Genomic DNA, 27,789 nt, shown 5'->3' with positions numbered 1-27,789 from the left:
TATGGGTGTTAAAATTAATTGTGACCAGACCAAATGAAAGTTAAGGCGGGCGCTTCAGGATTTTGAGCTGTTTGCCTCTGCATTCACCTAGGAGGTAATTCAGAAGCAGTTGATAGAATTGCCCTCCTCCTGACCTGCCCCTAAGGGTGGAAGTGACCGTGTGTATAAGGCCAGTGCCTGGAACCCAGGAGGGAGGAGGAAACCGCTGCTGTTCTTTTCTCCAGTCTCAGATTGGTTTGGGCGAGCTCTCTACTTCTGCCTTTCCGACCGTTTTAATGTTAGACAGAGATGAGAAGAAAAAAACGTGCATGCTAAAAATAATTTTCGAAGGTCCTGTGGTTTAAGGAAGTTGTCTTTCTAACTTGTCTAATAGATGGTTAATTTTTATGGACCAGCTGAGAACAGTTTCAAAGCATAAATGTATCAGTAGTGATACCTGGCTTCTGTCTGTTCTGTACTTTTGTTTATTTGTTTTGAGATCTGACTGTTCTCTACAGAAATACATTGTCATGGATGGTTGCAGACAGCAGTGAATGCTGATTGGTAGACTGGAGAGTTTTCTTGCAAGATGTACTCTCTTTGCTATCAGACATAACTAAAACTTTCCGATACTGATATTTTCCTAATCAACCTGTAACTTATTTATTGAAGCATCTATCTCTGGGATCTAGAGACAGTTAAAGGACCCTGAAATTAGTGTTGTTGATATGAAAAGCTAAACTATAAGACCCATAAAATGTTGCAGTTCCCACTTCAGCTAAACACTAGTGTTTTTGTTTTTAAAACTCAAACTATGGGCTGGAGAGTGCTTTGTGGTCGTGCAGAGGACTCAGTTCTTTCCCAGCACTGGTTTAGGCAGCTCACAGTTGCCCGTGACCCAGGTCCACAGGTTCTCTCTCTCTCCCTCCCTTCTCTCTCTCTCTCTCTCTCTCTCTCTCACACACACACACACACACACACACACACACAGAGCATCCACTCACAGGGCACACATGTAAATACAAATAATAATAAAAAAAAATCTATCTTGAGAGCCTCAATCAGGAGGGTCTGTTTTGTAATTATGTCTTTTTCCTTCTTGGATCTGAGGACTGAACCTGGGTCCTTAAGTACTCTACTATTGAGCTAAATCCATAGCCTCAAGCACAAATTCTTTAAAAAAAACAAATCTTAAAAGAGAAAAACCTTTCATTTTAAGGGTGTGCTTGTGATGGTTGCTGTTACTGTTGAGGAATTTGTGTGGTCTTTACGGTAGGGTTAGGGTGGTTTGTTCTGATGCAGGCATCAAACCGCCCACAGCATTCCCACAGTTGAGTAAGTTCAAATGAGAATCCTAGGAAGTCTGGCCCCGAATTCAGTGTGGGTGCTTTGTCCACATCAGCTCAGAGTGAGGAATGGTGGTTGCTGTGTGACCAGTGGACTGCTGCTCCAGGTGTTTTCTTTGCTTTTTTGTTACACAGGCGTAAAAGTACAGAGGCGCTCTTTGCAGCCATGTTCCCTACATACTGAAAGAAAGCTTACTAGCAATTTACAGTACTTGCCCTTTTTAAGGAAATGCTTTAAATTATAGGTATCATCATATTGTTACATTCTTTTGTATTCAAAAAATTTATGTATTGGCATATTGTCTTAGGGTTTTACTGCTGTGAACAGACACTATGACCAAGGCATGTTTTATAAAGGACAACATTTAATTGGGGCTGGCTTACAGGTTCAGAGGTTCAGTCCATTATTATCAAGCAGGAACATGGTAGCATGCATGATGATGCAGGCAGAGCTGAGAGTTCTAAATCTCCATCTGAAGGCTGCTAGTAGAAAACTGATGTCCAGGCAACTTGGATGAGAGCCTTAGGACCACGCCCACAGTGACACACCTACTCCAAGGCCACACCTCCTAATAGTGCCACTCCCTTAGCCAAGCTTATACAAACCATCACGCACATAAACACAATACTATTATCATAAATAACAAGCTCTGCCTGTATTCACTTTTGTACTATATTGTTAAAATGTTTTTTACAGATATAAATCATAATATAGACAAAATCCACCCATTGTCTTTAGAGTAAATCTAATTTTATCTCGAACATCCTCTCTCACCTATGTTCTAAGAACAGACATTTGTCCATGAGAATGCCCCTTCTTTTGGGTTTGCGTGATTTGCTTCCTAGTCTCATTCCATTTGTTCCTCAGACTCCTTGACTTTCCTGCTAACTGGACATTAGGTGCTCGCTCCATCTGACCCTTAGAGCAGTGCATCTTGGCTGGTACATAGTAACAGACTTCTGCTATGTGAGCATACAGATGATGTCAGGAGTTCTTTTGATGCAGAGATAGGTTTGTGTTTCACATCTGCTAATCAGGTGTGCTTTGATCATTCTGCGTTAGACTTTAAAATGCTTAAGTTAAATTTTGTTATTGGGTTCACAGTCTTTGAAGGGAATCTCAGCATTGAATAAATAATTCAAGGAGGGCTTTTGTATTTGGACACAGAACCTATGGTGTCACGGGTTTCCTTTCAGCACACTAAGATGGTTTACCAGATTGAAAGGGGAACTGTATTATTTTCTTTATCAGTCTTACTCTGTTTTTACCTGTCTCTTTGGTGCTGAGGTGGAGCCTAGGGCTTCAAACATGCTAGCCAGGTAGTCGCACAGCTTCTTAGTTGTATAGTCCCAGCTGGCACTTAATTCCCGAAGACTTGTTAATCACACCAGGGAGCGTGTATCATTAGCCTCCAGAGTAGTGCGATTTCCCTGGCAGTGCTACCACGGCTGGCTCTCCTCCTCATTGCTGCCCTGCTGGAGGAGCTCCACCGAAGCTTGCTCTCTGTTCTCAGCGCACCCAGTTCTCTTTTGACCCTTACACTGCATTAATCACGCTGCTTTTTACACCTTACAGAAGCTATAATCTACATATTAACTGAAACAAAAAACTCACTGTCTTAGTTAGGTTTCCATTGCTGTGGACAGACATCATGACCAAGGCAACTCTTATGAAGGAAAGCATTTAATTGGGGCTGACTTATAGGTTCCAGGGTTCCACCCATTTTCATCATGGTGGGGAGCATGGCAGTATACAGACAGAGAAGAAGCTGAGGGTTCTACATCTTGATCCATAGGCAGCAGACCTTGAACATGTATGAACTCAGAACTTGCCTCCACAGTGACATACTTCCTCTAACAAGGTTACACCATTTACTAGTGCTACTCCCTATGCTAAACATTTAAACACATAAATCAGTGGGGGCCATTCCTGTTCAAACTACGATACTCATCCACCTGTATTTGGGTAGTGAAGCGAAGATCTGTTTTAATTTTTTTTTGCAAAATGTATTGGATTGAACTTTTTCTAGTCTGTAAACTTAGAAGGGAACCTTGACTTGTTCCTGTTTTCTCAGTACCTTCCCGTGGCACGATGCTTGTCCTGAGCTTAATTAACAAGGGAAATCCCCTAGTTGCTCAGAGTAGAGAAATAGTTTGGAAAGAATTTACTTCTTGGGAGATGACAGTTGAAACAGAAGCACCGTGTATTTCAGAGGAATGAGGATTGGCAGTTGACAGTTCCCGTGTTCTTGAAGTGTGACAAAGCACAGGTGCCTTTGCTTCTGGTGTGCTGGTGACCCTTGTTTTCTCCATCCACAGCCCTGTACTGTTCAGTACCTGGGAACGCATGGTGGTTGTGAAATTGTGATCCTCTTGTCTTTACCTCCCAAATATAGGCAGGCATAGGCCACTAGGCCCAGATATAGATACACATACATGCATACACGCACACAAACACATATACATTTACATATAAACTATGTAAATAGTATGTGTATATATTATATTGTATTTTACAAAGATAATATATTTATATGTAAATATATATTTTGCTTATACATTATGTGAACACATATATTTGTATATATGATAGATGCACACACATATATGTATATGCATGTATGCATTAATACATATGTATATGTAAATATGCATACATGTATATACATATATATGTGTGGGTGTGTGTGTGTATATCTATCTATATAATTTTCTGAGGCAGTTTCTCTGTAGCCCTGGCTGTCCTGGAACTGATCACTCTGCAGCCCAGACTGGTCTTGAACTTGGAGATCTGCCTACCTCTGCTTCCTGCATGCTGGGATTAAGGATATGCATCACCACTGCCCGACTCTTATATTTACTTTTTTTTAAAAGAACAATTTTGGGAGCTGGAGAGATGTCTCGGTGGTTACTAGCACTTCTTGTTCTTGAAGAGGACCTAAGTTTGGGTCCCAGCGTCCCAGCACCTACAAGTTCCTCACTCCCCCTGTAACTCCAGCCTCAGGGGATTCAACACCCTCTCTGGCCTCCACGGTGCAGTATTGTGCCCTTCTTTTCACATTATTATAAATTTTGTCTGTTTTTGAGACAGGCTCTTACACAACCCAGACTAGTGTTGAACTCGTGGCAGTCCTCCTGCCTCACTCTCATGAAGACTGGAATTACAGATATGTGCTGTTATGCTAATCTCCAGTGCCTTGCACATTCTAGATAAGGACTTTCATTAAGAAGACTCAGCCTCTTTAAATACTTTTAAAACAATTGCATGAAAATCCATGTTCTGGCTATGTTTTCATTTAGTTCTCTGTTATAAGGGCATTGAGATTAATTGTGAATTTTCAGCATTTTAAGTGGGGATGTGATATTGTTTGCCTTAGTCCTGATGGATTGAAGTGAGTTATGAAGAAAAGACTGTTGGGTCCTGATTTGGCTGGATACTGAGGTTATTGGGCCATTCCGTGTTTATTTTCTGTTCTCTGTTGGTTGGGAGCAGCAGAAAATACATTGTTTTATTGTAGACTAGAATAACATTTGCTGCCTGCTCTTTTGAGACTAAATGGAGAAAATTCTGGAAGCAAGAACTTGGCTAAATCACCTTTTTCCCCCCCTTTTAGTTCTTGAAATCATGAATCCTGTTTATAGCCCTGGGTCTTCTGGGGTTCCCTATGCAAATGCCAAAGGAATTGGATATCCAGGTAAGCAAGTTGTTTTGTTTTCATTGTTGAGTGTTGGCACTTTTATGTCCATGTAGCATAAACAGTTGTAGTAGACGCACTGGCTAGTTCTGTATAAGCCAGATGCAAGCTAGAGCCATTGGGAGGTGGGACCCTCGGTTGCAAAAATGCTCACACCAGACTACCTGTGGGGCATTTTCTTCCTTTCCTTTCCTTTCCTTTCCTTTCCTTTCCTTTCCTTTCCTTTCCTTTCCTTTCCTTTCCTTTCCTTTCCTTTCTTTTTTTTTTTTTTTTTTTTTTTGAGACAGGGTTTCTCTGTGTAGCCCTGGCTGTCCTGGAACTCACTCTGTAGACCAGACTGTCCTTGAACTCTGAAATCCACCTGCCTCTACCTCCCAAGTGCTGGGATTCCAGGCGTGCGCCACCACTGCCTGGCGGGCATTTTCTTGATGAATGGTTAGTGTGGGTAGCGTCACTCCTGGTCCTGGTTGCATAAGCAAGCTGAGCAGGCCCTGGGAAGGAGGCACAGTGGGAGACGGTCCGTGGCAATTGCATTGGTTCCTGCCTCGTTTCCCGCTCTGACCCTCCAAGCTAGACTGAAAGCTCTAAGATGAAAACGCCTTTCCTCCAAGTTGCTCTTGGTCATGGTGGTTCATCTCAGCCTTAAGACAGTGGGCAAACTGACTCGAGTTAGGGAAGGTGGGAAGGAGACGCGCAGGAGAGAAGAGTTAAGAGGTGTCTCCTGCTCAGAGCTGACATCTCCAGTGAGGAGCCAAGATTGTTTCCTCTGCCTCTCAGTCCCTTCCTCTTTGCGTAGGAGCCTCACTGCCATATTGGAAAGCCCAGTGTGTTTTCACAGTCCCTGTTCACACCTTCCTCAGCGGTTGGCCTGCTTGAACGTGACTTCTGTCTCCCTTGACAGGGAAGAGACCCCACTGAATAACTTAGGAGTGTACCACACCCTCACCTATCCTCTCCTTGTATTGCACTTAATAGGGGTCGGGGGTGGGGGGGGCAATCAGCTCAGCTGCGGGGAGGCTGGCCAGAATGCAAAACCCTGTGAAAGTGGGACTTTGGTCAAAATTGCAGATGGCTGTCCTGATTGGTGACTAAAAAGTAGTTATTCGTACTGTTAGTTTCATTGTGGGTCCTTCCCCTTTGAGTTCTGATGATGGAACCCAGAGTCTTGTGTATGCTACCTGAGTATGCTACTACTGACCCTTTTGTTTTGTTTTTTTTAAATCTACTTATTTTTTTATGTACATTGGTGATTTGACTGCATGTATGTCTGTGTGAGGGTGTCAGATCACCTGGAACAGGAGTTGTGAGTTGCCATGTAGGTGCTGGGAATTGAACTTGGGTCCTCTGGAAGAGCAGCCAGTACTCTTGACCAAACGCTGAGCTGTCTCTCCAGCCCTACTACCCCCTTTGGTTTTTTGTTTGTTTGTTTTTGTTTTTGTTTTGAGAGACAAGGATTTGCTAGGTTATTTAGACAGCCCTTGGATTCACTATATAAGCGAGGCAGTACTAGACTTAAGATCTTTGTGCCTCAGCCTCTGAAGAAGCTGATAACACAGGCTTACCACCATGTAAGCATTATGGGTTTGAAATTCTTTGGGGAAAACCTTGTTGGTATAAAACTCTTTTAAAAAATGGAATAAAACTGAACTTGGAAGAGTGGAGAGAAGCATTTGGCCAGATTTGAAAGCTATGTACACCCAGCTTGGCCGGGGTTGTGGATACTTGCATCTGCCCAGAAGCATTTGGCACTTGCTGTCCTAGAATTTTAGCAGCTCAAGAGGGACAGAACAGGAGACTTAGACTCTTGAGCAGTTGTTGGAGCCACTCAGCTCTCTGCTTACAGCAGCCTGCCTGTTGAGAGAGAGGCACAGTGGTGGAGAGAGCCTATTTGGTGTCCCCACAAGGAAGCCTGTGTGTCTGGCGTGTGAAAAGGGCAGTCTTTCCTAAGTTCATGTAGACATTCAGGGGCATTGGTTCCAGCGTATTGCTTATGCTTCCCAGCGTAGGCATCCAGAAGTTCAAAGCCTCAAACACTCATCTGGCTGCACATCCCTGAAATACCTGACAGCAATATTGCAGAATGACTGTGAAGTGTTTGTCTTCAATATAGGCTGTTTGATTGCTGTAAAAAGTACTACCTGTTGATATGCAGAATTATTACAAAACATGGGTGCGATCAGGAACGGTCACCAATCAGAGTAACTGCGGCAGTGCAGCCATCAGTTGTCACATGAAAGTTTAGAATGCGAACATAACAGAGAGCCAGATTTGTAAATAGAGGACAAGATACACAAGGGTTAAGGAGAAAGAAACAACTGAACATAAAAGAAATAGGGCTCGGGGCAGCTAGTCCAGTGAAAGCTGGAGGAGTTGGAAGCTAGAGCGTGCTGGGAGCGAGACAGTGTGCAGTGGAAGCAAGAAGTGCCTGAGCAGGTAGGACCTTCCAGGGCTAGAGAGAGATGGCTCAGGGCTTAGAGCATGGCCTGGTTTTGCAGAGGACCTGACCTTGGGTCCCAGCATCCATATGAGGCAGCTTACACTTTTGCCTATTGTTTCAGCTCCGGGAGGTCTGTTGTCCCCCTCTGGCTCATAATCACCTGCACATACTCTAATGTATACATAAACAGATACAATTTTTTAACGATAAAGTAAGAGAGGAAATAGACTGGATGAAAACTTTGACTTAGAGAAATGAAAAGAAAGAGGAACAGTTTTCCAGCTCTGCTGAAAAACAATTTGGCGATAGGAGCGCCTGTTTTTGGAGTATTAACACTAGCTTGAATGGAGTAGCTGAAAGCATCTGGAGCCAGGGCAATAACCTGAGCCCTGTGGTATTAGTTTACCTCTCATTCTTCATGACGGTTTGGATTCTCTGACAGACCCTTGATATGTCTGGTCTGGCCCTTTGCTTCCCACATGCTGACTAGTCCTTGCTCAAAAGAACTTTAGAATAAACCATTATTTTTGTTAGATTTTTTTCCTCTTTGTGACAAATCACTTGAAAGAAAGCTTCTGTAGCTCTGAAGCAGCTTTGAATGTCATCTCTGCAGTGTTTTTCTTTTTTTTTTCTTTTTTTGTTTTGTTTTTTGAGACAGGGGTTCTCTGTATAGCCCTGGCTGTCCTGGAACTCACTCTGTAGACCAGGCTGGCCTCGAACTCAGAAATCCGCCTGCCTCTGCTTCCCAGAGTGCTGGGATTACAGGCGTGCGCCACCACCACCCGTTTCTGCAGTGTTTTATACTTTACTTACCTTGTACAATTGTCGCGCAAACCGGGGTGGGGGGGGCGTATTTGACAGTCTACCTGATGTATAAAACTATTGGTCAAGTCCTAGTGGCTGGGGTCGGATATGTGCATTATACATGCGCCTATGGGCTCTTGGGCCAGCATGACTTCGGTGCAAAGGCTCATGGGACATGGAGAGAATTCTTCCCCTCAAATGCTCTCTTGTGTAAATAACTATTGGTATTATTGTTATTGTTTTCTCATGTATTTATTTTTAACTATTTTATGTATGTGAGTGTTTTGCCTGTATGTGTGTGCACCATGTGCATGTCTGCTGCCTATAGAGGTCAGAAGTGAAGGTGATGCCTGCTTCCCTTGAACTAGGATTATGGGCTGCTGTGGGCCACCATGTGAGTGTGAGGAATTGAACTTGGATTGTCTGTAAGAGAACTCTTAACCACTGAACCATATCTCAGCCCATTTCCTTATTCATAACACGCGATTTTGCTCACATCCATTTATTCATTGTCATCTTTTTTAAAGGAGTTATTTTACTTATTGTATGTGTTATTGTGTGTGCTGTGGTGTACATGGGTCCTACTTGGTGAACTCTCAGACTTTAAAGATAAAACTGTATCGTTCCTGGTTTCTATCAGGGTAGTTGTTGCTATAACTGTGCTTCTATAGCTGTTTCCTCTTCCCCTCTGTCCTCTGTTGTTTTTAAAATACTGTGGGTTGGTTTGTATGTTTGTTTGTTTTACCATGCTGTGACTAGATGTAGTGTTTTTATTTTGCTCAGCATTTAGAGGGAATTGTGGATTTAGAATTTCCCCCAATAGTAGCAGTAGCTTTATAGATACTGTCTGTCCCTCCTCTCTTTGTCTGTGATTCCATCCACAGGAAAGCTCAGAATGGCTTCCTACTATCTACTTGCATTTCACTAATCTTGCTAATGGTGCCTGAATCTGCTACAGAATCCATGTGTTGAGTCAAACCTTGTTCCTCCATGAACTGTTCAGTTGGTTTGTTGATGACTGTAGTCTCTGGGTGGTGGCTCTGCTTCTCTTGTCAATGTCTTCTTGTTTTCTGTCATGTGGTCCTATCTCTTGCTGAAGGTTTTCATGAATTGTGACAGACTTTGTATTAGAGATTGAGTTGTCCAGTTGCTGTGTTCCTTTGCCTAACAGTTGGCAGTGTGACTGCTCCTCCTGCACTCAGGAGGTGAATGTTTATCTTTCAGCCCAGGTAAGGCTCCTGCTTCCTTGGCCTCATTCTCACGTGTGCAGCGTCCGCAAGCTGCTGTGCTCTGAGAAGCCTGTGCCTCTGTAGGAAGCTGACATATACGCCAGGAAGTTTCCTAAACCTTCGTGTGAGCTAGCTTTGGACTATGGCATGACTCAAGGAGGACTTCGGCTACCTTCCAAGTTCTTCAAGGGTCTGGTCATGTCACAGCAAATGTGTCAAGACCACCAAAATTCACATTTGCTTCTTTCTCTTCCCATGCTGAGCGTTGACAGGGTGTGTATTGTAATATGTCTTTATGCAGAACGTAATGCACAGTGGACGGAGGAAGGGACACGTGTTGTGGCCACTGGAGGTCAAGGTTTGACATGAGAGAGCAGCTGGGTGCTCAGTCATGGAGGTCTCAGCTAGCATCAGGTACCAGGAGCAAAACTGCTGGTTAGAGGAGGCCTTCTTCCTCCGCTCAGTTTTGGAGAAGAGATGCTGGTGCAGTTGCCAAGTTGCCAAATAATGTTTTTAGGGTTTGCTCCCATACAGTTTAATAACTGTGCTGGTGGCAGTGACCAACAAGGTAGAGTCCAAGAAAGACAGCTTTTAGTGTACTGTCCAGCTGACTTGGGTAGAGAGTCTCACTGTTTGTACTCTTGGAAGGATGTTTTCCTCTCACATCCTTCCTGACAGCACCATGCTGTCAGCCTTGAATTTTAAGAACTTATATCAGTCGGGCGTGGTGGTGCACGCCTGTAATCCCAGCACTTGGGAGGCAGAGGCAGGCGGGTTTCTGAGTTCGAGGCCAGCCTGGTCTACAGAGTGAGTTCCAGGATAGCCAGGAATATACAGAAGAGACCCTGTCTCGAAAAGAACAAAACAAAAAAAATCCCAACAACAAAAACAAAAAAAGAACTGCCATCATCAGTGGTGTTGGGGTTCATGTCAGTTAAATTTTTTGTTTTCCCTTATTGGAGTTTTGCTCTTCTATATTCATCTGTGCAGGGCCCCGTGGATTTGACTGCCAGCACTGGAAGCAAGGAGACAGACAGATATAGACACACCACACACATAAAAATGGCTAGTGCTTAGGATCACTTCCTACCTGTCCTTCCAAGGTGGAGCTATGTTGAAGGACACTGGTCAGGTGTTGGTAACTACAGGCGAGAGCCTTTTCAGGACAAGAATTAGCACGAGGAAGCAGTGCTGCTGAGCCTTGCTGCATGGAAACCTGCAGACTATGTGGTGGAGAGAGTAAGCTGTGATTTCACAGCAGGCTGAGGAGTGTGCAGTGACCTTCAGCTCTCTGAGAGCTTCAGCCTTGTGGGGGTGGGGGGTGCTGCCCAGGAAATGGGCTGAGCTCACTTTAGGTCTTGGTGATGGGAAGCAAGAGTTTCTTTCATATGCTGAAGGGATGGAACAGGACAGGTATAGCAGGAGCAAGGCTCCTCAGGAGATGGGGGTGGGGTGTTGATGCGCACACGGCTGTGTCACGATTCGGTCCATTGGACTCAGTGCCTGTTAACTCACCCTTGGAAGGCCGGGATGGCTCTGGTAGCAAGCATAGGTGCAGATGCTTCCTGAGGGTCATGAGGGAGACAGGAGGAAATTTTCTTTTTCTCTGTGTGTGTGTGTGTGTGTGTGTGTGTGTGTGTGTGTGTGCATGCGCACATGTGCATGCGCAGTGGCGGCATGTGGAATATGATCTAGTTAGTGGTATTTCTGTTTTTTAAAAAAGTATATCAAAAAGTTTTTGCTCCCAAATGGTTCTCTGGTACCTAAGCAGTATCCTGCTTAGGGTGAATTGATCCGGTTTGAACTGGCTTGCTTTGGGCTTCTGGGTTGGTCCATAGGACATTGGTGAAAACCACTGCCCTTGCTGGCCAAATGAGTGACATTGATAAAACATTTTGGTACTGCCCACTCACTGTCTGACTGACTGAAGAAGGCAAGTGGGAAAGAAAGAGTCCAGAAGAGAGCCTGACCAGTTGTGCCGAGGTAGAGAAGGAGCCAATTGAAGACCAAGAGAAGGAGTGTGGAGGCTCCAGTTCATGCAGGAGGAGAGAACTGAGCCCTCCAGGGGCTCCTATGCACTCTTGGAAGGGTAACTTCACTGCAGCACAAACCTTAGGCTGTTCAGGAAGGCTTTGGGGAGGTCAGAGTGCAAAGCAGGAGTGTCATCGAGAATCTGGCCTTTAACAGCTTGTCACCACCCTGTGGATTACTGGGGCTGGTTTAGATGCTCTGACTGGCTAAGCAGGTGCCCCCTCCTCCTTACCTCTCCTGTGTGCTCCTCCCCAAGCAATGCACTCAGGGGAGTTTGCCTGACAGAGGACCAGTTTTCAGCTAAGAGACAGTGGGTCTCTACCTGTGTGTCTTGACCCCTTTGGGGTTCATGTAAGTTGAATTCTTTTTCCCCTTATTAGGGTTTTACTTTTCTATATTCATCTATGTGTGGACTCTGTGGCTGAATGACCCTTTTCATGAGGTTTGCTTAAGACCATCAGAAAACAGATAATTTACATTACAATTTATGACAGTAGCAAAATTACAGTTATGAAATAGCAGTGAAAATAATTTTATGGTTGGAGGTCACCACAGCATGAGGCACTAACTGTATAAAAGGGTCTTGGCATTAGGAAAGTTGAGACCCACTACTCTAAGGCTTTATGAATGGCTGCTTTGCCCTGCTGGATCTGCCATGTGAGGGGCCCTAGCCCCAAGATGACAGTGCCTGCCCCTGAGCACAGCAGCTGGATTTCAGTCCCCAGGACCCATGTCAGGGAAGAGAAAACTGACTTGTGTTTTTGTATGTTCACAGTTTATTGGAGTTCACACATACACACATACATGCACGCATACACACAAATAGTAAAACAACAGCAGTGACATTGAAAATCTCTCAAATATATTGACAGTCACTTCCAAAAGGCTTATAGATCTTAGTAAATAATAGCTTGGGAGTATCAGAGTGGGGAAATAAACCACATGGAGGTTAGGAAGTGTCCTAACCACTGACGTGTTTAAGACATAAAAAATGTAATGGCTGTGTGTAGGCGTCCTTCATTCGGGAACCCAGAACACTGCGGCAGGTGCGAGGAGTGCCCCAGTGCCCCAGTGCTGGGATCATTTGATTAGATTGTGGGTACTACTGCACCCTCCCTCCTCTTCTGTAGTTTTGAGTGTGAGGCAAGTGGACTGTGCCACTAGACAGAGGACTTGGTGAGGATAAACAGGCTCAGACCCTGGGGAGTCTCAAAATTGAATGGCAGGAGCGGAGCTAGCTCCCTGTCAAGCTCTACCTGTTCTGGAACACGTAACCATGACACCCCACTGAGAGGACCTTGGCAGTCAGTGACATAGTATAAAAACTTGGAATTCTCCATGCAAATGAGCCATCTAGATAGGCCTGGAGTATTCAGACAGTTAGTTTCCCTTCCTGGCATTCCCTTCCCACAAAAGTTCACTCAGAACCAAGCCAGATTCTGCCCCTCCAAGGCTTGGCCTTATTTCTAAAAGTCCTCAGGGGAAGTGTAGACCAAGGACACCCTACCCTCCTCAGCTCTCAGCTGTGTGTGGGTGCACAGGAGACTGGGGACTTCAGCAATCCTCCCTGCTGTCTCTCACCCTGGAAAACGCGGACTGGGTACTCCCCTGGCCGACACTGTGTTCTTCCTCCCCTGAGCGGCTTGCCGGTGCCCCATCGGTGAGGCAGGCACACAGCCTGACTGTAGAGTGCTTGCCAAACATGGAAGGCTTAGATGTACATACGCACGTACAGACTCAACAAGGACTGTGTCTGGACGGTAGCCATGGTGCTGTGCTCTCTGCCCCCAGCATCGTCATCCTGGGAGATTCCCGAGTGGGTTATGATGCATTCCACTGGCCTTTAATCCAGCACTTGGAGGTACAGCCAAGGATCACAGCTTCTAAGTCATTCTCAGTTGCATGATTAGACCGAGGAAGCCCTTGTCTCACAAAAACAAAACAGCAAGGACAACAACACACCCTTTGAGTACCCTTGGGTTGGTTCCCTTTGGGTCCCGCCTTTAGGCTATCTCAGCTTAGTCTTGGTAGGAAAGAGAAGCACGGCTCCTGACAAGCAGCAGTGGTAGTGCTCAGGGCTTTGGGATGCTGGGTTCTGTTGCTCAGGGTGTGAGGGCCTCTTGCTGACCTGCTGTTAAGTCAAGCAGAAGAAGGCACAAGGAATCCTGGACTCTGAGGCTGGGTGGGTGGGTACCCGAGGGTCCCTTTCCTGCTGGACACAAAAGGGACAGGATTCTGTTAAATATCTTGCTGATATCTTTGTTTGTGGCTGTGGGTTAGTCTGACTAAAGATTCATTTATTATTAAAAGTAACCATGGCTGCTGGAGACATGGCTCAGAGGTCAATGCTCTTGCAGGGGCCATGGCTTCTGTTTTTGTAGTAGTTGATAACTGTCTGTAATGTCTGTTCCAGCCAGGCGTTCTGGCCCCATCTTCTCCCTCAGGGCCTGCACATACAGATAAGCATGCTTGTCTGTAACTGCCTGAGTTCTCTAGACAGTGGCAGGAGGATCCTGCCACCCTTTCAAAGAGAGAAAACAGATCTTACTTAGATATTGTATTTTCTTACTCTGGGTTTCTTTGAGGTTAATTATAGCCTTTTTAGTAAAAAGTTTAATGAGTTTAATGATCCTGACATCCTGGGCTCCTAACTGGTCAACTTGAACTGAGGAAGCTGGGAATTAGAAATTCAGAATGTGAAGACACCTGAAATGAACTTAGAAGTTTGAAACAGTCTAATAACAAGAATAAAAATTACTAGCTTTTAAATAAAACAATCTGGCTCTGTCTTTGTAAGTACCCCCATCCCCCCTCAGCAACAAGTAGGCCCTAGCTAGGGTGGGTTCAGGTTCACTTTGAATTCTTGTTCTTTGTGAGGCCTGGTGCAGAGCCTGGTGAGGATAATGACCTAGTGCACCATGCTGAACACTCTGGTTGACTCACAGATGATGTGATTCTGGGGAGGAACTGCCAGAGGTGTTAGCTTTTGAGAGTCTGTTTTGAATTCTTTTTCCTTTCTCCCTTCTTTCCTTTTTACTCTCCCTTTTCCTTCTGCTTAAAATTGTGACTTAGCTATTTTTTACCAGACAAGGTCTTGCTATGTAGCCTTTATTGGCCTGTAACTCAGTTATCTACCTGCCTTTGCCTCTCACATGCTAGAATTAAAGATGTCCCACTATACCCAGCATTACTTGTTAGTTCTTAGGAAGTTATTTTGGCCCTGGGATTGACCCTAGGCCCTCACACACATGTTGAAGTGCTCTATGCCCTGACTTGGTGCTAGATGCAGCTGTTATGGACTGTGGACTCCTGACTTAGTCTCTGTCTGATTCCCCCCCCCCCCCCAAGTTATGGAGTGTGAGCATTCAATTATAGATCTAACAGTCTATGTTATGTTTGTGACTCGTCACAATTCTAAGAAAAGAAGATGACTAGAAGTGATTTTGTTTTGAGCGGGGTATGTAGAATTCAGCAACAGTGAAGAGGCATGGTGGTCAGATGTTTGCATTCTCATTGATAATGCTGTTGTGCTGTCTGTGTCCCTGCAGCTGGTTTTCCTGTGGGCTATGCAGCAGCACCTGCCTATTCTCCTAACATGTACCCTGGAGCAAATCCTACCTTCCAAACAGGTATGTACTGCATGACAGATGCCTGTGTATCTGGGGAGGAGGTATGGGACGGGGATTTGTGGTAGGGTGGCTTTGTACATTTATAAGTGAACTTGTTGATGAGTGTGATCAAACTCAGGTCTCAGTGATATAAGCTTTGCTTTATTGAGTTTCTCAGATCTGCCCACCAGCCTCTGGGCTGGACAGGTAATTCTTTGTGCCTGATACCTTTCTTATGATCAGATGTCCTACTAGGGACTGAAGACCATTTTGTCAGTGAGTTCTGCCCAGGGTGCTCTGCTTATATTTTTTAAAGAAAACTTTGTTTTACATGCACAGTACATGCAGACATTTTCAGATTTGAGAACTTGGTGGTAAAAACTGAAAATGAGTTTGGTTGGTTCTGAATTACATAAAGATTATTTAGTGAAATTTCCTCCCGCACCCCCTGGCGTGAGCTGTCAGCTTCTCCTGGGCTTTACTTACTCAGACAAGACATGGTGATTCCTTTGAGGGTGGCAGCAGCTCGTGCTTTACATGAGCCGAGCTTGTCCCAAGAGCCAGCTATTGAGGCTGCTGGGCCAGGCCTTCCCCACAGGTCTAGACTTGCAGTTGTGTTGGGTAGGAGAGGAGGCAGTAGTACCCTGCTGGCACTTCCTTCCTTATGAGTCATGAGTCTGCCCTCTCTTCTGCACCTAGCCATCTGCCTTCCTTAGCTTAGACCCAGAGGGACACTTGGCCTTGGACTTTCTGCTTTAGAGGTGTCTGTCCTAGGAGTTCGTGTTCCTGTTCGCTACAGTCATGCGAGTGTACATAGCAGTGTGCAGAAGTTTAATAGTTTCTCATCTCTGATCTCCTAGCTCCTCCCCAGAGTGGTCTCTTAGAAAGCTCCTCCCCCTTGTGATTGTGTCTGCCTCCTTTTCACACCTTGCTCTCTTCCCCATCACTGAGACTGTGACACATCTTCAGCGGTTTCCCACAGTGCTACTCAGCAGGGCGCCAACAGTTCTGCCACCCTTTTCCTGTTTCAAGGCACTTTACATTATGCAGCTTCTCTTTAAAAGTGCTCTTAATTAACTGCACATATCTATAATGTGCATTTGATCATTTTCGCTTTGATGGTACATCTGTCATACCTTTTTGGGCAAATTTGGTTCTGTCCATTTCAACTTTACTGGGCTTCAAAGAATCATAGATGTGTTTTCTCTTGCTGTAGATGAGTTGTGGTCTTAAATTTTTTGTGTAAGTGGAATCACACAGAAGGTACTGGGTCATTTTTGGACTGCTGTCTTTTACTGGGCGTAAGTACTTGGGCTCTGTTCCTCCTTCCTCCTGTTGTTAGTTTGTGCCCTCTGTATGGGAAACATCACTTGCTTATCTGTTGGTCAGCTAATGGCATTTGCATTGCTTGGGTTTGGGAGTTTGTATTTAAAATTCATTTAGAAATGACTTTTTCTGGATGTTAACACAGATCTATGGGTATGCACTTTCATTTTGTTGAGTAACTGCAAAGGGACGAAGAAGCTGATTTTAGGGCAGGAAGAGTCTACCACAAACAGCCTTCCTGAGTGACTGCCATGTTTGTTCCCCTGGGGGGTATATTTATTAGTTCTAGTCTTCTGTGTCCTTGGCAACTCTGGTATGAGTAGTCTTTCCATCCTACCTATATTAGTGATTTCCCATTGATTTGAACTGTCTGGACAGTAACATTGGTCATCTTCATGTGTTAATTTATCATTTGACTGTCTGGTAAAGGGCTCTGCTTCTGGGCATGATGGTGTAGTATCTGGTCTTGCCAGATACTCTGGAGAGTGATACAGGAGAGTCATGTTTGAGGTCTGCCTGAACTACATGGTGAGTTCAAGGCTAGCCTGCACATCTTAGTCTTAGATTCATTATCTTTTTATATGAATCAAGAATGGGAATGGGAAGATGTCTCAGGAGTTGAGAGAGGTTGCTACCATTGCAAATTTAGGCCCTAGCACCTATGTGGGGCAGCTCACAACAACCTATAACTGCAGCTTCAGGGGTTGATGCCAACCTGCACACATGGGTGCAGTCACATAATGATTAAAATCAAAGTAAATGATGAGTGAAAACAAAGCAGAACAAGAGCTCTTTGGACAAGGTCAGTGATGGAGAAGTTTCCAGCTTGAACAAGGCCCCGAGTTGAGTCCCCACAGCACCCTCCAAAAGGAGACAGGGCTCGTGCATCTTTAACTCTGTGTCAGTCCATTTTTAAGGTACTTAGTAATTTTATTTTTACAGATTTTGTTTGAAGATCTATTTTTATTTTCTCGGAGCATTTGTCTACATGCATGTATATGCACCGTGTACATGTCAAGTCCCTGAAACAGACAGAAGGGGGCGTTGGTTCCCCTGAAGCTAGAGTTGCAGGTGGTTGTGAGGCACTTGTGTGCATGCTGGGAGCTGAGCCTGGGCACTGCTGAGGTCTCTCTTGAACCCACATTATTTTGTTTTGCTTTTTTTTTTACAAGACTTTTATTTATTTACTTGTGTGCGTGTGTTCCTTGTGTCTCTGTGTCATGTTCAGGTACCCCAGAAGCCAGAGAGAACATCAGATTCCCTAGAGCTGGAGCTGCAGATAGCTTGAGCTACCCGATCGGGTGCTGAGAGCTGAACCCAGCTCTTACACAAGAGCAGGATGTACTTTTAATCACTGAGCCATCTTCAGTGTGTGTCTCCCTACTCCAGTGGGTCTTGAACTCCTGGGCTTCAGCCTCCTGAGTCGCTGGAACTGAGATGTACTAGTCTCTTGCTTAGAGCTGAGTTTTAAAGAGTTGTTTTTTTTTTTTTGTTTTTTTTTTTTTTTTGTTTTGTTTGTTTTTATCAAGTTCATGATTACAGAGGTTTCTTTCCCCCACCCCCACCCCACCCCGACTCCTACCATCACTCCGCTTTTCTTTTGATACCTTTCACAGAGCAGAAGTTTTCAAAATTTGATGAGATTATCATTCTGTTCGTTTGTGGATTACATTTTTGGTATCCTGAAAAGCCGCCTCGCTTTTTCTTCTTTCAGCTTTAGTTTGTATGTTTGGGATTAACTGTGTGTAGCTCTGGGTTAAACTGAAGTGCGTTTCTATGGGACAGTGCTTCCTGCTCACACTGTGCACATTCTGAACTCACGGGCTTTGCTTACACCAGCTTTCTTCCTGGAGCACAAGCTGGTATGAAAAGGACTGACAATGTCCAACTAACTTTTGTATTTTCCTAAAAGAGCTTCGGGTTGTCAGGGCCAGTGCGGATGTACTTGCCTAAAGCTGGGGTGTCTGGAACAATGCAACCCTCCTCTCTCAAGTCTCCTGTCTTGTCTACTTTTCAAGACTGCTTTCAGCTGGATCCTTGAGTGTGAAAGCTGAGGTACACAGTAACAGGAACAGTGGCCCAGGGTTCAGCCTCGGAAGCCTCTGCCAGGCCCCTTAGCTGACAGTCTTGGTTTTATAGTGCCAGGTTTTCTGTGCTGGTATTGTCAAGAGACTTGGAATAAAGATGTTACTCTGAAATAGGTTAAGGCTGGAGTAACTTGCAAGGCCTTGGTGCCCCACCGTACTGTCGGCACCCGATGTAATCAGAGCTGTGCACTCTTCTTTGAAGGGTCCCTGAAAAGTTGTCTCCCTTTTCATAGGGCCCAGGAAGGAGGGCGCTTCTCTTAGTCCTGCTGCTTTCTTGACATGATCTAGCTCAGAGGCAGCGGGCCGGTCTGCAGGGCTTCCTCGGCACCTTCGAAATACTGGGATCCTTTTTTTTTTTTTTTTTAAGTTTTATTTTTATTTTGTGTGTGTATGAGTGTTTGCCTGTGTAATGTTGTGGAATTTGTGCTGGCAGAAGACAGAAGAAGGCAGCAGATTTCCCTGGAACTGGAATTGCAGGTGGCTATGAGCTACCATGTAGATGGTAGGGCTGAACCAAGAGTGCTCTTACCCCTGAGCCATCTCTCCAGACCCCTTTGCTTGTGCAGTTGTAAATGTGTGGCAGGAGTCTGAGAACCTTGGGATTTGTGGTGGCTTTGGTGATATAGCCTGTTCTGGATATATCACATATATATAAATGTGTATCACATATATATATATATGTGATATATCCAGAATGTATAGATATATGCTGACATTCTGGGACTGTGATCTCATCCTTGGAACTTTGTCGATATTGTGGGAGGATCATGAGCAGCCTTTGGGCAGGCCTGGCACTTAGTGCATTCCGGGTTCCTGCCCCTGGCCCGCTGAATGGCTCAGGTGCACTGATGATCTGACAGCTTCAGGCCAAAGTAACTGATTAGTGATCACTGTAGCCCTGGTTGGCCTGGAGGTCACTGTTAGGCTAGGCTAGACTCAAACTCACAGAGATCTTCCTTACTCTACCCCTCCAGAATTAAAGGCTCTGCTGAATTCAAGGCTGTTCCACCATGCCCTGCCAAAGCATGTTTTTAAAAGGCAAACTTGTTGCTGAGAGATACACTACAGCATTATTTAGGCAAACACAAATACAGGTGCATCATAGAGCAGGTAGCGCTTCCCTTAAGCTAGCGCTCACAGTGCTTATCTGTCATTGATTCTTGTTTATGAAAGATATTTAACAATAAGTGAAAATAAAAGTCTTTTTTTTATCCAGAATTATGTCTCTGAAATGAGATTCCAGGCTTGCTTAAACAGAAAACTTATTGTATGACTAACTATTTGAAAGGAAATAGCACTAGAGCGTTGATTGACTGTGGGATGGCAGGAGTCTTTCCCTCTTAAATGTATATATGCACAGGATCTAACAACACCGGTACTTGTAGAAAGCTTTTTACAATTAAAGCAGAGGGCTTGGGGTGTGGCTCAGGTGATAGAGTGAGTGCTTACCCAGCATACACAGTCTCCATACTGCATACAGCCCGCATGGTGGCTCATTGTGGAGAATAGAAGCAGGAGGATTGGAAATGCAGAGTAATCTGCTCTGTAGCGAATGGGAGGTCTTCCTAGGCTATGAGACACTGTCTTAGGAAGGAAGGAAATCAGTCATTTGCTACCACCATGCTAGGATGCCTGTCTGTCCTGACCCCATTAGATTCCCTCCTGCTGCTGGCTGCTGTCATTTTGTTGTGGTGGGAGTCGTGTTGTTGTTTTGTTCTTGTTGACTTGTCAGATTCAGTGATAAGGATTCTGTTGCTCTTTTAAACAGCTTGTCTAGGACTCTTGAGATCTCTAGGTGCGTGTTTCTGGGCCATGGGCCATTCTATTCTAGTGCTGTGCTTTCTTGGTGCTCGTCAGGAGCCCCACTTCTGCCCTAACTTTCTTCCTGTACTGAAGCCTTCTTCTGCAGGGTCTGGGGCTTTTGCCTTCTGTTCAGTTCTTGCCGCCTTTCTCAGTTTCCACTTCGTCTGTGGAGAATTTACTTCAGTAGCTTCCCAGGAGATGATGAGAGAGTCATGTTGTAGAGAATTTTCCCCTGTAAAAAACATTTCCTGCATCTGTATCTGCCCTCCCAATAGTTCTGTGGATGTAGACATGTGGGCTAGCAGCCATTGTCCCTAGTGAAGGCATCACACTGAGAAATGGCCAATACTGTTGAATACCTGGAATGAGGACCTATTTTATGCTGTATATTGAATCTGTTTATGAAGCCAAATGTGTATCTTTTTGCCTTCTTTAAATCTGTATGTAACAGCTTACCTAACCTTAAAAATACTTTGTTTTTTAAAAAATGATTTTTTTGTTTGTTTTTGTTTGCAGTGCTGGAGATTGAACCCAGGGTCTTGCACATGTTAGGCAAGTGCTCTGTTCGAGCTGTGTTCTTGGCCCTTTGTGTTTTGTTTGTTTGCTTGCTTGTTTGTTTGTTTGTTTGCCTTTAAGATTTAAACACTGATATGTATGAGTGCTTGCCTGCATATATGTGTGTGCCCAGTGTCTGAGGAGGCCAGAAGGGTGTGTCAGATCCCCTGGAACTGGAGTTGCAGGTGGCGAGCCACCATGTGGGTGCTGGAAACTGAACTCAGGTCCTCTGTGAGAGCAGTCAGTGCTCTTAACTGCTGAGCATTCTCTCCAGCCTGTGCTGTGTGGTTGGATTGAGAGCTTACTGTGTAGTCTAGGCCAGTCTTGAGTTCTCTATCCTCTTGCCTCAGCCTTCTGAGTGCTAAGAGTCTAGTGTAGCGTTAACACCAGTAGAGCGTTTTCAATAGAAACAGTTTGAGGTGCATCCCCTAACTCGTGAGAGCAGTCACTTCCCCAGTCACTTGGCCTCTATTGCCACCAGCTCAGAGTCGCTATGTCAGCTGTGTGCCATCAGTGCTCCTGTGCTGTTCTGAAGCAAGGCTCATGCATCACGTGATGGCTTTTACAAGTATCTAACAATGTCTGTAACACTATGGCCATGCCTGAAGCATTCGTTATTAGTGCTCCCGTTTCTACATGTGTCATCTGGATGGCGAGTGCTTGGTTTTGGTGCTGGGCACTAGTGTGGGCCCTGCTTTTCTAGCTAAGTGACCACTGACTAGCACTGCAGATTCTGATCGTGGCTCCACCGGGACACCCAGGATCTGTCCTCAGAGTGCGGCACACTTGTGCAATTTGTTGTTTGGTTTGTTTTGTATTTTGGTTTTTTAAGACAAGGGGTCTCTGTGTAGCCCTGCCTGTCCTGGAACTCACACTGTAGACCAGGCTGGCCTCAAACTCAGAGATCTGCCTGCCTCTGCCTCCCAAGTGCTGGGAGGCCTAAAGGCATGTGCCACCACTGCTGGACCCCATGAACAGTTTGATTGTCCATATTTCCTGCATGTGATTTTAGTGATCCCTTAGAGAATTTTGCTCTCTCCCTTTTGTGTTTTTGGTTTTAAGCAGTGCCCCCATGCTAGTCAGATCCATAGTTTCTTCCTCAGTCTTCTGAGTGCAGTGACTGCAGACATGGACTTCATGCTCAGTTCTGGCAAGATGACTCAATTGAAATTCCTGGAAATAATGAGGCAGAAACTAGATTTAAATAATTGAGTAGGAATCAGACTTAGCAAGGCCACCTGTTCAGCAATTGTACTATCTGTCGTGATTGTGATTGTGATAAATGAAGGACTGGATTGGAGGGTGGCATGGCGTGCTTAATTTCTCTGCTCCAGTCCCACATGGTTCCTTCTGTGACACTCTCTCTCTCTCTCTCTCTCTCTCTCTCTCTCTCTCTCTCTTGCATCCACGATGCTGTGAGCACTCTACTTTCCTGCTCCCCTGTGTTTCCTACTAAAAGTCAAGGAGGTCGGATCTTTCCTGGTCACCTACAGTAGGACCTGCTCGGTGGCAGGTCATGACTCCTTGCACAATGAGTACTCTTTGAGAGGTGATTGGGCTGCTCTGGTCCTTCCCCTTGCTGTGTCACGGAAACCTGAATGGGTGAATCTTACGTGGCTTCTCCCTAACTTAAAGATGGCTTACAGATTTGTTGTGGTATATAATTGTAGTATAATTGGCCTATAATAAAGTTGAACATGTACCATATTCATCATTTTCCTTTTTATCCTTTGTAAAGACCAGGAGATGAGCTGTGGGAGAAAGGGATGGTGTTAGCTGTTTACCCTGTAACAGATGTCCAAGTGGTCAGATGGCTTCCTTCTCAGAGACAGGCTTTAGACTCAGTAGTTTTGGAGATTCCGTCCATGATGATTTAGTCCCATTATTTGGATGTGTGGCCAGGCAGAATATGGTAAAGCAAAGGCGCTCACCTTGTGGATCTGTCCCATAGAATGCATACCTCAGTGCCCTAAAGAATTCACCACTAGACCCCATTCTTTTGCACTACCACATGGCAGACCTACACACTGCAGGCTTTTGGAGGAATCCTTCAGATCTAAGCTATGATGGTTTCCTTGTGTGCTCTTGTCTTTTCTTCCTTTTCTTTCTTTCTTTCTTTCTTTCTTTCTTTCTTTCTTTCTTTCTTTCTTTCTTTCTTTCTTTCTTTCTTTCTTTCGTGTTTTTTTTTTTTTTTTTTGGTTTTTGGATTTGTTTTTGTTTTTGTTTTTTTGGTTGGTTGGTTTTTTCAGAGACAGGGTTTCTCTGTATAGCCCTGGTTGTCCTGGAACTCACTCTGTAGACCAGGCTGGCCTCGAACTCAGAAATCCGCCTGCCTCTGCCTCCCGAGTGCTGGGATTACAGGCGTGCGCCACCACCGCCCGGTGCTCTTGTCTTTTCACTTGCTTTATAAATCCAAATGGAAAATCTGCATATTTGGCTTTCTTGGCAAAGCACCAGTATTGAAAGTTGGTGTAAGTAGATATTGTAGAAGTCATTAATTCTCTCTACTAAGACTATAATTAAAACTTTAAAATTTCAAATTAAAATTGCTTATTCTCAGTTCATCCTTTGAAAGCGAGTCACAGTTTCTACACACACACTCACGTATTTAGGGTGTGTATTGATGGATTCCCACAGTTGGACTTCACCAACCATGGAGCCATCGCCCCAAACAGTCTTGGAACATTTTCATACGTCAGTAGGGCTTCCCTCTCCTCCCTTTCCTGACTTCCACACATTTAAGATTTCGGGATTTCAAAATACATATCTGTTACTTTTGAGGTGAATAAGCCAGTTGTTGGATGTGTAAGTGAGATCATATATTATGGGTTGTTCTGTGTCTGGCTTGCTTTGGAAATCCAGTGGATTTGTAATCTGTAATTTTTTCTTCGTGATTGCTAAGTAGTGTTTATATGGCTGGATCAGAGTCTCTTGTTGATGAGGATCTGTGTGTAAGGCGTGCTTTCCACATTCCAGTGTGGCCCCTCGTAGGGTTGTTGCTTGCATCTCTGCAACCTGTCTGTCAGAGCCTGGGATTATGACATACCTGTGACGGCTGAGTGCTCTGTGCCACAAGTTTGCAGCAACAGAAACATGCAGGTCATCATGGCCTCTGCAGAAAGCATGTGTAGAGGGTAGGGTTGAGACCTGCAAGCTGTCATCAGAGTTCAAGTGCCATGTCAGGCTGTGTTTGGATAGTTGTCACCGCCACCAGTCTGTGGTTGCACACTTCTGAAAGACTCTCCTGCCCCTGGCCACTCCCTAGTTTTCAGTCATTGAATTCTTCCCAGGGTTTCCTCTCGGCTGCTTGCAGCATTTGTGTGCCTTCTACTCCATAGTCGTCTTGGCGCTTGTCTTGTGTATCAGCAAGATCTGACCCACAGAGGACTCCAGAGTCTGCTAACTCGCACTTGCAGTGCTCTGAGTTCTCCTGGCCCCAAGGAAGACTCTGCCTCTGCGGCTCCTTCAGGCATCTGGGGAGCTCTTCCTTCCTCAGCTTCAGGTACCTATCCGCATTCCTGTGACCTGTTAGCACAGCTTCTGGATAGCCTCCCGTGGCTGTAGGGCCTTCAGCCCTACACCATCTTCTCTTCCCTTCTTCTTCATGTAGCTTTATATGTTCTGCCTCCTTTGATTTTTTTTTTTTTGTAAAGATTTATTTATTTATTTAAGTGAGTACACTGTAGCTGTCTTCAGATGCACCAGAAGAGGGCATCAGATCTCATTACAGATGGTTGTGAGCCACCATGTGGTTGCTGGGATTTGAACTCAGGACCTTCGGGAGAGCAGTCAGTGCTCTTAACCGCTGAGCCATCTCTCCAGCCCGCCTCCTTTGATTTTAAGAAATTATTTGTGTATGTGTGGAAGGGGTTTGTGCATGTTAAGTCCAGTGCCCCCGGAGAGCAAACCAGTTGGCTGGATCCTCTGGAGCCTGAGGTGTGAGTGACCCTATGTGGGACTGAAAAGAGCAGTATGTGTTCTTAACTGCTGAGCCGTTTCTTAGCACCCGCTCATGTCTTGTGTTTAATAATCTGCTTTAGTCTATAGTGTTTCATTTTATCTTTGGTGATGGTGCAAGTCAGCCTGCCTACTCCTGTGCCTCATGGCTTTACACTAAGGTGCTTTGCCAGGCTTTGACATTTTGTTGGCTTCTTTAGTTTTGCTGTAATGAGCAATGTACTGCTTGCTTGCAGTGAAGTTTCATGTGAATATTTCCCTAAGATTAGACCTTACATGTAGGGTGAAAAGGTGTATGTGCCATTAATGCCAGGTCAAGCTTAGGGAGACCATAGTAGTTTCTATCCAGCGAGACAGGACACGTTCTTGTGTGCCTATGTGCTCTGCAGAAGTAGCACTGCACATGCGCACCTGCACACAGAGCATAGAGGTCCAGGTAGAGGAGAGAGGGCTGCAGTGGCCACAGGGCTCTACTGTGTTCATGATTGGTGGTGGTCCTGGCTCCTCCCTGTAGAGTTTCCTTGTCTGGCATTAGCTAGGTGAACTCAGGCCTTTGGCTTCTTTGTTCCAGGCTACACTCCTGGCACACCTTACAAAGTGTCCTGTTCCCCAACCAGCGGAGCTGTGCCACCGTATTCCTCTTCCCCCAATCCTTACCAGACGGCTGTATACCCGGTGAGAAGTGCCTACCCCCAGCAGAGCCCGTACGCCCAGGTATGCTTGGGCGTGCCCTACCCTGGGGAGGCTTGCTTTCATCGTCTCCCTACAGCCCTGGGACCCTTTGGCAGTTGTCTCTGTTTTCCCCACAGCAAGGCACGTACTATACACAGCCTCTGTATGCAGCGCCTCCTCACGTCATTCACCACACCACGGTGGTGCAGCCCAATGGCATGCCAGCAACGGTCTACCCTGCTCCCATCCCTCCTCCTAGAGGCAGCGGGGTCACCATGGGCATGGTTGCTGGGACCACGATGGCCATGTCAGCAGGTGAGTTCTAGTTCTTGTGTGTGCTGTGGCTCCCTGAGACCTGCTGAAGTGGGGAGAGTTCATTGAAGCTTCTGACCCTGGCCGTTGAGTCTCATGACTTCAGTTGTGTGAAAGGACTGCTGAGCCCGCCTCTTCTGGTCCTTTCTCCATGAGTCAAGTGGCCTCTCCACTGTGGAACTTACTGAATACCATGCCTTGTTAGCAAGCTAGGCGGCAGTGTGGCAGTAGGCCTCATTTGGCTCCTTCAGGGAGCAGCTAAACTGAACAGTTCTGGATGGGCCAGCTGTCTCTAGGAAAGCTGCCATTGTGTTGATAGAGGGAATCGCTGCTTGTAAAAATCCTATGCCGTATTGACTGAATTAGGAAAGTGAGTTGGGCCATACCTGCATGGAAGCTTGGATTGGATGGCAGATCTAAGGATGGGGCCTCCTCTTGGCCCTTAAGTCGATGTAGCTGCCTCTGAGCTGTTCCACAGGCCGCCGGCTCTCCGTGACTTAACTTTAGGGGCATGAACCAGCCCTTAGACAACTTTTTCTGGACGTCAACATAAGGAAATTATGTCAGCTCTAGCACTGTGGGATTCTGTTTAATTTCTGCTTTGAGTTTTCTGAATTTGTTGTTAAAGAGAACTAGTGTAGACTGCTGCTGCCGCCCAACCTGGGGACAGCTCCCACAGGAGGAGGGTGAGCAGCGGGACTTGGCCCCCACCTTGAAGTGTCGGGGTTCGGCTTAACGTCAGAGCCCCTGTGGATGGATACAACTCCCTCGTGCTTGTGTGTTCAGGGTCTTTTCTCCCTTCCTCTCTCTGTCCTCTCCCTCCAGGTTATAACTCAATGTGTTGTGAACAGGTCTCCAGTACATTGACCCTGCAAATCTAAAACTCCTGTACCCATTAAACAGATAGCCATTCTGCTTTCTTGAGGTGTAGCATCCAGTGTTCCGTGTTGCATGTCTGATTTTGAGTGTTGAGCACTTCCTGTGAGTGGGGACACACACTTTCCTTCCTCACTGGCTTCCTCCCTTAGCACACTATTCTCCATGTTCATCTCTGCTGTTCATGTCTCAGAATCTCCTTCCTGTTGAAGAGGAATAGATTTGCTTTTTCATTTCATAGTCATGTGATCTGCCAAAATTAGTGTGCATGGTCTGAAGAGGAGTTACAAGCATACTGTGACCACCGACTGCTGAGCTAATAATGCCTTTCAACACTTTGGATAATCCGTTTGGAGTTTTGACCCTCTGGTTCAAGATCAAGACCATTCCTCCTCCCTCCCTCCCCACAGGAAGTCAGGTCACAATGTGCTGCTATCAGAGGCCACATGATGGAGCTCTCTCTAGCAGTCACTTGTGCTTCCTTATGAAGTAAGTGTTCTTCTCTCTTCCAGGTACCCTGCTGACCGCTCATTCTCCAACTCCTGTAGCCCCTCACCCGGTCACTGTCCCCACATACCGAGCCCCAGGGACGCCCACGTACAGCTATGTGCCCCCTCAGTGGTGATTGCCCTGCAGATTAATGTGAGTATAGTGAAGGGCAGCTGGGTGGGCCCTGGCGAGGTGCGCTTCTCTGAGGAAGCTGTGAAAGTGACCAGATCCAAGCACTGCTCTAGTTTGCTTGTGTGTTGGTGGTAAAACAAGAGCACCTTGGGGAAGAGCTGGCTTGGCTTAGAGCTACTACGATTACAACCATCGCAGTGGAAGCTGAGCAGGAACACGCACACACGCGCACGCACACACACACACACGTGCGCGCGCACACGCACACACAGCCCGTGAGGATGGGTGCTTATTGGCTTGCTCCTCCTTGCTCACCTCCCTTCCTTACAGCCTTGGCCCACCTACCCACAAATGGCACCCTAGGCCTTATGTCATTGTGTTGTTACTCTTACTGGGATATCCCAATAAGGAAGGAGGGAGGGGAGCATTGAGTGTTGACAGTTTGTCTGGG

General features: G+C 45.6%; 1 protein-coding gene across 5 annotated transcripts in view; it reads left to right on the top strand.

The window, feature by feature from the left end:
* Positions 1-27,789, top strand: part of Fam168b (family with sequence similarity 168 member B) — a 33,109-nt gene that overhangs the window by 1,004 nt on the left and 4,316 nt on the right. The window contains exons 2-7 of one of the 5 annotated variants that reach the window (XM_052192891.1): positions 4,940-5,020; positions 15,070-15,150; positions 20,862-20,897; positions 25,429-25,571; positions 25,646-25,844; positions 27,230-27,359. In XM_052192891.1, coding sequence (XP_052048851.1) covers positions 4,951-5,020; positions 15,070-15,150; positions 20,862-20,897; positions 25,429-25,571; positions 25,646-25,844; positions 27,230-27,342 — 642 coding nt within the window. In that variant the 5' untranslated portion in view covers positions 4,940-4,950 and the 3' untranslated portion in view covers positions 27,343-27,359. The remainder of the gene's footprint in view (positions 1-4,939; positions 5,021-15,069; positions 15,151-20,861; positions 20,898-25,428; positions 25,572-25,645; positions 25,845-27,229; positions 27,360-27,789) is intronic. The other 4 variants (XM_052192892.1, XM_052192895.1, XM_052192893.1 and 1 more) reach the window with 4 other exon arrangements.

The sequence above is a fragment of the Apodemus sylvaticus genome, chromosome 9 (genome assembly GCF_947179515.1).
Source record: "Apodemus sylvaticus chromosome 9, mApoSyl1.1, whole genome shotgun sequence".
In the NCBI taxonomy this organism is placed as follows: domain Eukaryota; kingdom Metazoa; phylum Chordata; class Mammalia; order Rodentia; family Muridae; genus Apodemus; species Apodemus sylvaticus.
The sequence above is the reverse complement of the archived record's forward strand: the minus strand, read 5'-3'. Positions and strand labels throughout refer to the sequence as shown.